We start from the raw sequence: 11180 nt of genomic DNA, 5'->3' as shown, positions 1-11180 counted from the left end.
TTTGAAGACACATAGTCTGCCCATCACGGTTAGGAAGGACAGGAACAAAAGTGTGATTGTAGCTGGTCACATCACATCTACAGGATGTCAGGACCCTGGCCCAGGGAATGGTACCATCCCTGACTTCCTATATAGATCCTATAGATGGATCTTCCTATCTAGGCACATGGTTATAGACAAACCCAGAGGTGATTTTCCACCAAGTGGAATAATCATAACTAACATTAATAAACCTCAAAAAGTTTACTCCTCTGGTACATATGTATGCTTCTAAAGAAGCAGCATGCCTTCTTTAGAAATGAAATGTTGATATTTTGCAAGCAATTTGGGTCCAGATGTTAGCATAGGAATTATCCAGCACTACATTCTATGGCTTCCCACATGAACACTGCTGGACCAACATCTGGAAGCTGACACGTTCCCTGTGGAATCTCCCTTGTTCCGCCACCCAATGGAAACTGTATTAGAAAGAAGACCCAGCACCTGCCTTCGGCTCCTACCATGTCCCTAGATGGCCCAGCAATGTCTGATGTAGCTGTTTGCTCTTGGAACAAAGGCAGTCACTATGATGGGTATTGAATCTTTTTCATAACTCTATATGGTATTTTTATTATTATAACAAATGATAGAAGTTGGATTTAAACAAAAAATAAGAAGTATTCTCAGGTTTTCTTTTTACAATTTAAAAAGCTTTAGAACTATAAATATTACATTAGTATGAATAGAATGTCGAATCATTGTACACCTTCAACATAACTGATAATGATGATTGCTTTTAAAGGCACCTATAATTTGTATTTTATAGAAAATAGAATATAAAAGTGATCCTTACAAATTACTTAAGGGTTTTAGTGGTTTTTCTGAGCCATTGAGAAAATCAAGTAATAATGCATTGCTTTCTAATATACAAAATAAAATTAGTATGCATCTCTCAGTGAATATGTGACCTTAATTATAAGATATATTTACATATGATCATACACACACACAGAGCTTTTTAAGCATGTGACAGCATCTAGCAAATTCAGTCTTCAGAACCACCTATGATATAAGTACTTCTGATTTTCATATTATATGAGGACACAGGCAGACAAATTGGCTGCCGAGTATTCAGTAGAGCTTTTTTGTCTTGACAGGAGGAAAAAGAAAGGAAATCCGTATGTGTCAGCTGAGGCTCAGAAAACAGGTTGGTTAAAAACTCCATCTACAGTTTTATTCTGTCTTCAGGGGAAAGGGCAAGGTCTGTTACTGCAGTACATTTGTAGGACGGTTGTTACCTAGCTTAGTGACAGACACTCACCTAATATGTACAAGATCCTGGGTTCTGTACCCTTTATCTGTGAGTGATAAACCCAAGACACTAAGGGATGCTCAAGACTGTAACTAGAACTACATCATGTACAGAAAGTATTTACATGCATAGCTCTGATAAAATGTAGTTTATGTATTAGGCATGGTGAGGGGTTAAAAAACCACTAAGTATTAATGAAACAGGACAATTGTATTGAGTAGAATGGCCACTATTTTGCTTTGGGCACAGACACTAAAGGGAAGTATTTCAGGAAGTTTACACTCACAGTGCAAGATCCAGTCCATTGTAGTGAAAAGGAAAGATGGTGGGAGCTTGAAGCAAACTGGTCACACTGCATCCTCGATGGGAAGACACAGAGGGATGAACGCAGGCTGCTGCCCAGTTCTCCTTCTCCAGTTCAGGATCCCAGGCAGGAAACGTGTGCCATCATTCCTACCTTAGTTAATACAATCAAGATAATCCCCACCACCACATGGCCATTTTCCAGCTGAGTCTAGATTCTGTCAAGTTGTCAGGAACGCTAACCTTCACAGGAGGATAGCATACAGAGAACCAACAGGAGGATGGTTCACATCCAGGTAGTGCTACGCAAGAACAGCATGCAGCTTAAAATATGAATTGCTTCTGGAATTCTTCTGTTTAATATTTTGGGGCCATGGTTCCTTTTGTTTTTGAAACGTAAACTGAAGGTAAGAGGAGACTTCCTTCTGGTTTGAAAAAAAAGAGTTAAGTTCCATTACCTTTGAATTAGCAATACTACAGTGAAGAAATGTATCATGTCTAGTCTGTATTCCGCTTCAGAGTTTTCATGCTGCCATATCTGTGTTTAGCATGAGCCCAATCCATTTAAATGTTGTCCTTTTCATCTGTGTATGTGTCTGGAAATTGGATTACTACACTGTCAGCAAGGAGTGACAGCAGCCCTGTCCGTGAGCCGAACATGTGGTTGGCCTGGGTTCTAGTCTTTGAATCAAAGTAATGCAAACAGGACTAGTGAAATGGCCTAAGTTTGATCCCCTGGGATTACAGGTGAATACTACTGACCTGTCTCTTAAAAAGTCTCCAAAACAAACACATGGACCCTGCCTGGTCCATTCCTCAGTTCCTGAAGATGCTGAGGGAAGGCTGAGTCTAAATGACAGCTGTGTTGTCTCCTCTGGGGTATGAGTGTATGTGGCTGACAGGAAATGTGCCCAGATGATTCCAGGACATGGAAACAACTTTTTTTTAAAATTTATTTATGTGTGGGGATGTTTGTATGTCTGTGTTATGTCCATGCCTGGTTGAATCCTCTGGGACTGGAATTTCAGATGTTTGTGAGCTGCCGTTGTGGGTGTTAGAAATGGAAACTGAGTCCTGGAAGAACAGCCAGTGCTCTTAACCACTGAGCCACCTGTCCAGTCCACATATACATTTATACCATCAGTGAGAGCCATTCATGGTGGTGTATACCTTTAATCCTTGCACTCACGAAGGAGAAGCAGGCAAATTTCTGTGAGTTCAAGGCTACTCTGCTCTACATAATGAGTTCCAGGGTAGCCAGGACTATGTAAAGAAACTCTATTTCAAAAAAAAACAAATAAAGCTATCAGTGGGTAATGTACATATAGAAGGACCTGTCCCATCATGCTGTGCTCAAGAGTCAGAAGACTGACTTCTGACATACTGCAGAACACATGGGTATGTAAATTAATGCCTGATGCCTGGTCTCATATTCTCTTGATTTCAGGCTGTTGGAAGCAGATTAAATATCCCTTTGCCAGGCATCAGTCGACGGAATTTACCATCAGCTACGACAATGAAAAAGAGATAACACAAAAGTTGGATCTCATCACTAGTGATATGGCAGGTGAGTGTCATACCCCAGGGACAGTGCCCTGAGAAGGTTCTGCTTGTGGGAGACATGAAACAGGACAGCAGTAAGTTAAGTAAGATCCTTTATTATAGCAGAACTGTGCTCCTCTATTCCCCCAGTACTCTATGAAGAGTTTCAAGTCAATGGTCCCTTCACCTGAGTTGAGCACACCTCCAGGGCACATAATGATCATAAATAGTGAGGGGCCCACAGCACTGCTAGTCTCTGCAAACCATTTGTTGTTATTGTTTTACTTGTTATTGTTGTTTTGCTTGTTGTTTGTTTGTTTGTTTGTTTGTTTTAAGGCAAGGTTTCTCTGAGTAGCCCTGGTTGTCCTGGAACTTGAGTTGTAGACCAGGCTGGCCTCAAACTCAATAGAGATCTACCTGCCCCTGCCTCCCGAGTGCTGGGTGGAAACTCTTAATTATAAATGTTTGCTACTCAGGTTTTTATTAAAGTACTGGGAATGAGGGACAACAAGAAAGACTAATTGAGTGATGAGTGAATATGTCTCCAGCCTTTGAGGAGAGGGAGTGACAATAAGGAGCTTGTCTGGGTCAGAATGGTCCAGTGTCTCTGAGAAAGTGTCAATATCTCTCTTTCAGTTTTATTTCCTTTCAGTCTTCTTCAGCTTGTTCCGAGAGCTACTTCAGATTGCTAGGATGTAGGTTCTGAGTGAGACTTTCACAATCCCCATGATCTAACATACGGCTAACACAGCTCATACTAGAAACATGGCTTCCAGTCCTGACTCCATTGCCCAGTGGCTGTGTGATTTGAGGAAAGTTATTTAGTGCCCCTCTGCTTTGTTTGCTGTTGTAATGTGGCTACCTCATTTTTAAAAAGACTTGAATTGTCTTACTATGTTAGAAATGATTTCATTATCTGGCCACCCATCACTAAGTCCAGACCTATTGCATATCTCTCATATCCATTAAACTATCCATATCCCCTAGTTCTCTTGCCAAGTCAAACTGTCTTCATAGTTCAGTCTCCTCTATATTAGTCAGGGTTCTATAAGAGAACTTATAGAATAAGTCCTTTTCTCTCTCTCTCTCTCTCTCTCTCTCTCTCTCTCTCTCTCTGTCTCTCTCTCTCTCTGTCTGTCTCTGTCTTTCTGTCTCTGTCTTTCTCTCTTTGTGTGTGTGTGTGTGTGTGTGTGTGTGTGTGTGTGTGTGTGTGTGTGTAGGAAAAGGATTCACTACAATAGTTTACCGGCTATAGTCCAGCTAGTCAACTATGTCTGTCTACCAATGGAAAATCCAAGAATCCAGTAATTTTTCAGTCCTTGAGGGTAGGTGTCTCAACTGGCTTTCAGTATTTTCTAGAATCCCTGTGGAGAGCCGACAGAAGGCGACAATCATCCTTGCAGCCATCTTAAGCCATATACCCTGACAAGAGACTTGTTTACAACAACCTACAACAGCTGAGCACACTCTGATAACATCTTGTTTTAGATACCCAGGATCTTCCCTTGGGTGTGTGAAAGGTGTGATTTAGAGTCTAGACTTAAAGGTGTAACTTAAAGGTGTAATTTAGAGATCAGACTTAAAGGCGTAACTTAAAGGCGTGGCTTAGAAGTGAGACATATAAAAGGCGAGAGGCAGACAGAAGAAATTATTAGACACTTGGCATTAGACACTTGTACTTGGAAGAGAACTTGAGACTTGAGACTTGAGGCAGGTAACTTGGAACTAGGAAAGAGACTAGCAACTTAGAACTAGGATTAGGACTTGAGACTTGGTGTCGAAGCCCAGGACCTGAGACTTGCTTGGTACTTGGAACTAGGGACATGGAGAGAAGAGAGACTGAAGAATAAATGGGATTGAATCACACTCTGTCTGGTCTCCATTTCTCGAGTCCATCCTCACTCTCTCTCTTGCTGAACCCCGACCCTCAGACTGGAGCAGCTTGGGGCATTGCGGGCTCTAACAATTTAGCCCCCAAGGCTTCTGGCAGTGCAGCTTCCAACATTGACAGAGTGGTCTGAGATATTTTGGCCCCCAAATGTGGGGCAGCTCAGCTGCAACAAATCCCAGACTCTAGAAGTCTAGAAGCAGACTCTAAAGCCAGTGAAGGCATGGACTTGCTAGCAGGAGCAAGCAGGCAAAGAGAGAGCGCAAGCTTTCTTCTTTCATATCCTTTATATAGAATGCCAGCTGAAGGCATGGCCCAGCTTAAAGGAGGATCTTCCCACCTCAGAGATCTAGATTTGAAGTGAGTCTTAACACTTCAAATGAGCCAGCGGTGGTGGCGCACGCCTTTAATCCCAGCACTTGGGAGGCAGAGGCAGGTGGATTTCTGAGTTCGAGGCCAGCCTGGTCTACAAAGTGAGTTCCAGGATAGCCAAAGAGAAACCCTGTCTTGAAAAACCAAAAAAAAAAAAAAAACCACTTTAAATGATTTAATGTAATTAAGAAAAAATTCCCTACAGGTGTGCCCAGCCATTTGCATTTTATTAGTTCTAGATGCAGTCTAGTAGTCTATTAGTTGTAGATGCAGTTGACACAAAGGTGGTCGGTCATTACACTCTCTTTGGGTTTTCTCCACCTTCAAACTTCAAATAAAGGCCAGTTTGAAAGTCACTCATGCCGGGCGGTGGTGGCGCACGCCTTTAATCCCAGCACTTGGGAGGCAGAGGCAGGTGAATTTCTGAGTTCGAGGCCAGCCTGGTCTACAGAGTGAGTTCCAGGACAGCCAAGGCTACACAGAGAAGCCCTGTCTCAAAAAAAAAAAAAAAAAAAAAAGAAAGTCACTCATAGCTGGGCCTAATAGCCAACACCTATAATCCCAGAACCAAGTAAAAGTCATCTCTAAACTGGCCATGGAGTTGCATGTCTGTGATCAAGGCTTAGAGGCAGGAAGACCACAGGTTCAAGTCTAGTTGGGTTGTGTAACAAGACTGTCTATAAGTAAATGCCCCTTCTCTACAAAACATTTTCCCTGACTGAATCAATCCAGTCTCTGAGGTCTTACGGCCCTTGGCGGCCTCCTGAAGCAGGCGGTATTATGGTGGTTTAAGACCCAACTGCAGTATCTGAGTTGCATTTCGTATGTCTCATGGAACCTGAGATGCTTTAGTCACCAATGGAGACGGAGTGGAAGGGAAAGCATACCTGCAGCAACTGGCCGCCTCGCTCTGGTGTCAGCCGGTGCACTAACACTGTTCATTTGGTTTTAGATTATCAACAGCCGCTCATGATTGGCACGGGGACAGTCACGAGAAAGGGCTCTACCTTCCGGCCCATGGACACAGACACTGAGGAGGCCAGAGTGAATGCTGAGGCTAGCGGCCACTACGACTGTCCTCACCGCCTGGGCCGCCATGAGTATGCACTGCCCCTGACACACTCAGAACCTGAGTATGCCACACCTATCGTGGAGCGACACCTGCTGCGAGCTCACACCTTCTCCACACAGAGTGGCTACCGAGTCCCCGGGCCCAGGCCCACTCACAAACACTCCCTTTCTTCTGGAGGCTTTCCTCCGGCTGCAGGAGCCACCCAGATTGAAAGCTATCAGAGGCCAGCAAGCCCCAAGCCTGTGGGCAGTGGCTACGATAAGCCTGCTGCCAGCAGCTTCTTGGACAGCAAAGACCCCTCCTCCCAGTCACAGATGACTTCTGGGGGGAATGATGGTTATTTGGCACCCAGAAACGGCCTTGCGCCCCTCAACCAGATGGCCATGACTGCTCTTTTGTGAACCCAATGTGAAAGAAGCCTGCTGTGGTACTGAGCGCGCGCCACTGCGAGTCACTGGAAGAAGTGTGTGAGCATGCATGTGTAACCCTTCAGGATCCTAGAGACAACCTCACTTACTGTTTACAGAACTGTGCAGCTGGTTGTGTTCCGACCCTCCCGGCAGAGCCTGTTGGTTTCTGTTGTGCTAAAACATGGAGACTTTTTCTCATTTGCCTAACTGTGACGCTGTGCTGTAAAATGTGCAATTTGTACAGTTATATTTAACACGAATTAACGTAACCGTAACAAAGTTTGTGATGTTTGTTTTCTACTCGAGGCTTAAGGAGAAAACGGGATTTGCATAGAGGTAGCCTATGTTCGTGTTTCTCAGTGCGCTTGATTATCTGACACTGTAAGCAGCAGGTCTGTTTAAAACCCTCATTGGTTGTGGTGGCTCAGTTCCTTTTTGATAAAGTAAAAGCATTTTTACCTTTCTTTCTCCTGGAAGAAATGAAATTACTTGAAACATGTAAAGCACACTGGGGTAGGTGATTGCTAGCAGTGGTGACCCACTTCTGCAAGCGAGCATACCACTTCAGCAGCTACAGCCTGCTTTCTTAGGCTTTCCTTGAGGGAAGTAGGGCAACCTAGTGTCCTGGGGCCTGCGTGGGTCCCAGCTGCACCCTGAGGGACCACGTTCTCTAAGGAAAGGGCCTAGCCTACTGCACAGTGTTTTTAAACAAATCTGCCTTTTCAGGGTGCTGAGACGCAAGGCAAGCCACACTGCCCACCCACACCTTGTAATGAAGGAGGCACAGGAATTGTAGCTTGAGGAATATCAAGTATTTCTAAACCTCAGATTGAAAATACAGCTGAGCCCAGAAGCCCTACTTCTTACAACTTTCTCCAGAAATAATGCATGTGGGTGGCTTCCACTGTCGCTGGAAAACAAATGCTGCTTAAAATGTGTTCGCACGTGTAGAAGCAGAGCGTTTTCAGTGGGGGGCTGGTAACTGTCCTAGTGTAACAAGCAGTTTTCCCCTGAGTATGTGCTTGTACTCATGGAGTAGCCAGGTCTCAGCTGTAACTCCTGTTTTGTGTTGTTTTTCCCTGAGTTTACTTTGCGAATGAACTGGGGGGATTTAACCTCTTTTTGCCAAAGAGGAAAAAATATGTGTCTTGTTTATTAAAAGAAAACATGGACCAAAAACAAACAAATAAAAAAATCATTTCCTTACAAAGTGTATTATAATCCTATTTGTGTGATTGTCATTTTCTGTGAATTCTATCTACGTTAAAATGGGGTGCTGAGAGCTCATGGCAGAGCATCTGCTGGCTATAGTGGAGGTTACACCATTTACGTTATGGAGTTTACATGATTTTGTGTGTATACTAATTGTAATAAACTATGCCAAATCATAGTGTCCCCGAATTCTATTTGGCCCCCACCTGCTGGGCTAGCAAGATGCTCTCATCTTGTCACTGAATTCCCATGATGCAACTTGCAAATTTTTTTTTCTTTTAAATTCAAGCTTTCATATTGCCCGGGCTGTCTGTCAATTCTCAGTGTGTAGGATGGCCTGGGATTTCTTATCCTCCTGCATTTGCCTCTCAAGTGTTGGGATTACAGATGTGCTACCTCACATCTGGTTTTTTTCTCTTGTAAGAGGGTTTGGTCATACTGTAGAACATTTAATGCTTGGTGCCCCGTCACCTTGGTAATGATTGCTTTTCCTAAAGATTTGTAGAAAGTGTGATTTAAACTGTCCCAGGGACAACTTTTGATGCTATTGGCTAAAAATTCCACCTATAATCTTCCAACGGTACAATGCCTAAATAGGCAGCAGTGGTTCACTGCAAGAAAATCAGTGGGGCAGATCCATAAGGAACCAAGGTAATAATATTGCAGACAAGGTGGAAAAGCTTATAGTGAAACCCCAGGCTCTTAGGAAGAGTATTACACCACCACATACACTTCTGGACCCTTGTCCCAGATTGTCCTTATTTCATCGACATGTTCGAAGACAAACTCCTCAGAAGTACAGGAAATACAGGACGAGTCACAGACAGATAAAAGACTTCTATACAAGCTTCCTAAAGTTGAGCAATGAAAACCCCTTAAACACAGAAGACAACCTTTTGTGGAAGGAACATCTTCTAGAACCTGATAGAAGCCACTCTCTCGGGAAAGGTACTTCAGAGAACTGTGAAAAGGTTCAAAGTGGACAAAGTTGTGTACAAAACAACCTCTTCAGCTTATTTTTAAATTTTTATTTTACGTGCATGGGTGTTCTACACACACGTGTTTGTGTATCACATGCACTCAGTGCCCACAGGGGCCAAAGAGCGAGAGGGACAACTTGGATTGGAGTTACAGACCATTGTACCCTACCTCTTCAACTTTGGTTTTGGTTTGGGTTTGTTTTGTTTTGTTTTGTTTTGTTTTGTTTTGTTTTGTTTTGTTTGTGAGACAGGGTCTCTCCATGTAGCCGTAGCTGTTCTGGAACTCTATGTAGACCAGGCTGGCCTCAAATTCATAAAGATCTATCTACCTGCCTCTGCTCCCAGTGCACTGAGTTAAAGACATGCACTTTACTTTTAAAGACTGTCTGATATTAGATTTCTCTACAACAGTAGTTCTTAGCCTGTTGATCCATTGGGGGTGGGGTCAAATGACCCTTTTCATTTCGATTTTTTTGCTTGTGTTTGTTGTATATGCTTTGAAGTTTGTGTTTTCCAGACTCTACCAGTCCAGAGTCAAGCTTCACCCAGAGCAGAGGCTATTCTTCTAATCTCGTTTCCATTAGATCAAATGTCCAAGGATGCTATTCTTACAGTATAGTGACAACAAACCATTCTGCAAACACTTCCAGAAGAGGGACCTCCACCCTTCAACACCCCTAAGAAATAGGGAGGCAGATATCCTTGCATAGAAACTAATACAGAAATTGGGTCCTCATTGGGCTAAGAGAGAATAGATTCTCACATCCTTAATCAAAACTTATTCACCTGTTTGCCGGAACCTCATTTTTCCTTTGACAATGTATGAAATATATATCTCTTATTCCATTTCAGAAGGAAAAAAAAAATAACCCTATGCAGTATAGGAAGACTATAGTATCCCCTAAGGATACTAAGGATAGCAGGTATCTAACATGGTATGCTGGTTTGAATTAATTTGGCCCCCACAGACAATGCTTGGTCCATGGGGATTGCCACTATTGGAAGGTGTGGCCTTATGGGAGTAGGTGTGGCCATGTTGGATGAAGTGTGTCACTGTGACTATGGGCTTTGTGGTCTCCTAATGCTCAAGCTCTGCCCAGTGTGAAAAGAGAGCCTCTTCTTCCCCACCATGATGACGATGGACAGAACCTCTGAACCTGTACGCCAGCCCTAATGAAACATTTGTCTTTGTAAGAGTTGTCTTGGTCATGGTGTCTCTTCACAGCAATAAAACCCTAACTAAGACATATGGGGAAATCTTTTTAAATGTTGAGGGAGAGGATTCTCACATACCATTCACCTAACTCATTTAAGAAGCATGAGAATGCTCCAGCGTCCCCCTAATAGCAGTTCTTTCCTCTGTCATGCAGACAGTCGGGACCTCCCCATGTTGCTCTCATTCCCTAACCTTATTTTTTTTTCTCATTAATATTGTGCCTGACAGTTCATTATTTTAAAAGTATTGTTTACATTATTTTCATTTTATTGAGACAGACTCTCAGGTACCACAAGATGCCCTCTGACCTTCTATGTAGTGGAGGATAACCTTGAACTGGTGATCCCTCTGCCTCAACCTCCCATGTTAGGACAGGTACATGCAACCATGTCCTAAGTTCAAGTGTGTTTCCATTTGTTGTCACTGGAATGAAAGCTATCTCACCTCCGCTGTCACTAACTCTGTTGATCTAAACTAAATAAGACTGCTCTCGACTTTCACATAGGCCCGTCTAGCTTGGCTAGAAGGCTTATCCTCAAACCACGTTTTTGAATTACAGTTAACTAAACAAAGAAACAATAACAAGGGAATCATAGCTTTGTATGTTAACTTAAAATTTTAACTTTACCCAGTGCAGTGGGTAAAGGCACTTGCCGTCAAACTTAGAAAACACCACACCTTTTCTCTCACAAAATAAAAGTTACAATGTGCCAGGAACTTATCCCAGCACCCAGTTTCCCGAGGAAGGCAGGGATAGGTATGGAGTCAATGATCCGGACCATATGATAGGGGCTAAAGCTGTTTTATTTTGGACAATTCCTTACTTTTTGCTATTCTGTGACTAAAGGCTACTTAACTTTTTGGTAATTCTTCTGTCCTTAACTCTGCCATTGT

General features: G+C 43.0%; 1 protein-coding gene across 1 annotated transcript in view; it reads left to right on the top strand.

The window, feature by feature from the left end:
* Dcbld1 (discoidin, CUB and LCCL domain containing 1) overlaps positions 1–8088 on the top strand; it is a 97159-nt gene extending 89071 nt beyond the window's left edge. Inside the window, exons 9-11 of the mRNA XM_034524830.2 lie at positions 1137–1186; positions 3042–3161; positions 6349–8088. Coding sequence (XP_034380721.1) covers positions 1137–1186; positions 3042–3161; positions 6349–6869 — 691 coding nt within the window. The 3' untranslated portion in view covers positions 6870–8088. The remainder of the gene's footprint in view (positions 1–1136; positions 1187–3041; positions 3162–6348) is intronic.
* The last annotated feature ends 3092 nt before the right edge of the window (positions 8089–11180 follow it).

Source organism: Arvicanthis niloticus, chromosome 20 (genome assembly GCF_011762505.2).
Source record: "Arvicanthis niloticus isolate mArvNil1 chromosome 20, mArvNil1.pat.X, whole genome shotgun sequence".
NCBI classification, from domain to species: Eukaryota; Metazoa; Chordata; class Mammalia; order Rodentia; family Muridae; genus Arvicanthis; species Arvicanthis niloticus.
This window is presented reverse-complemented; position numbering and strand designations above follow the sequence as displayed.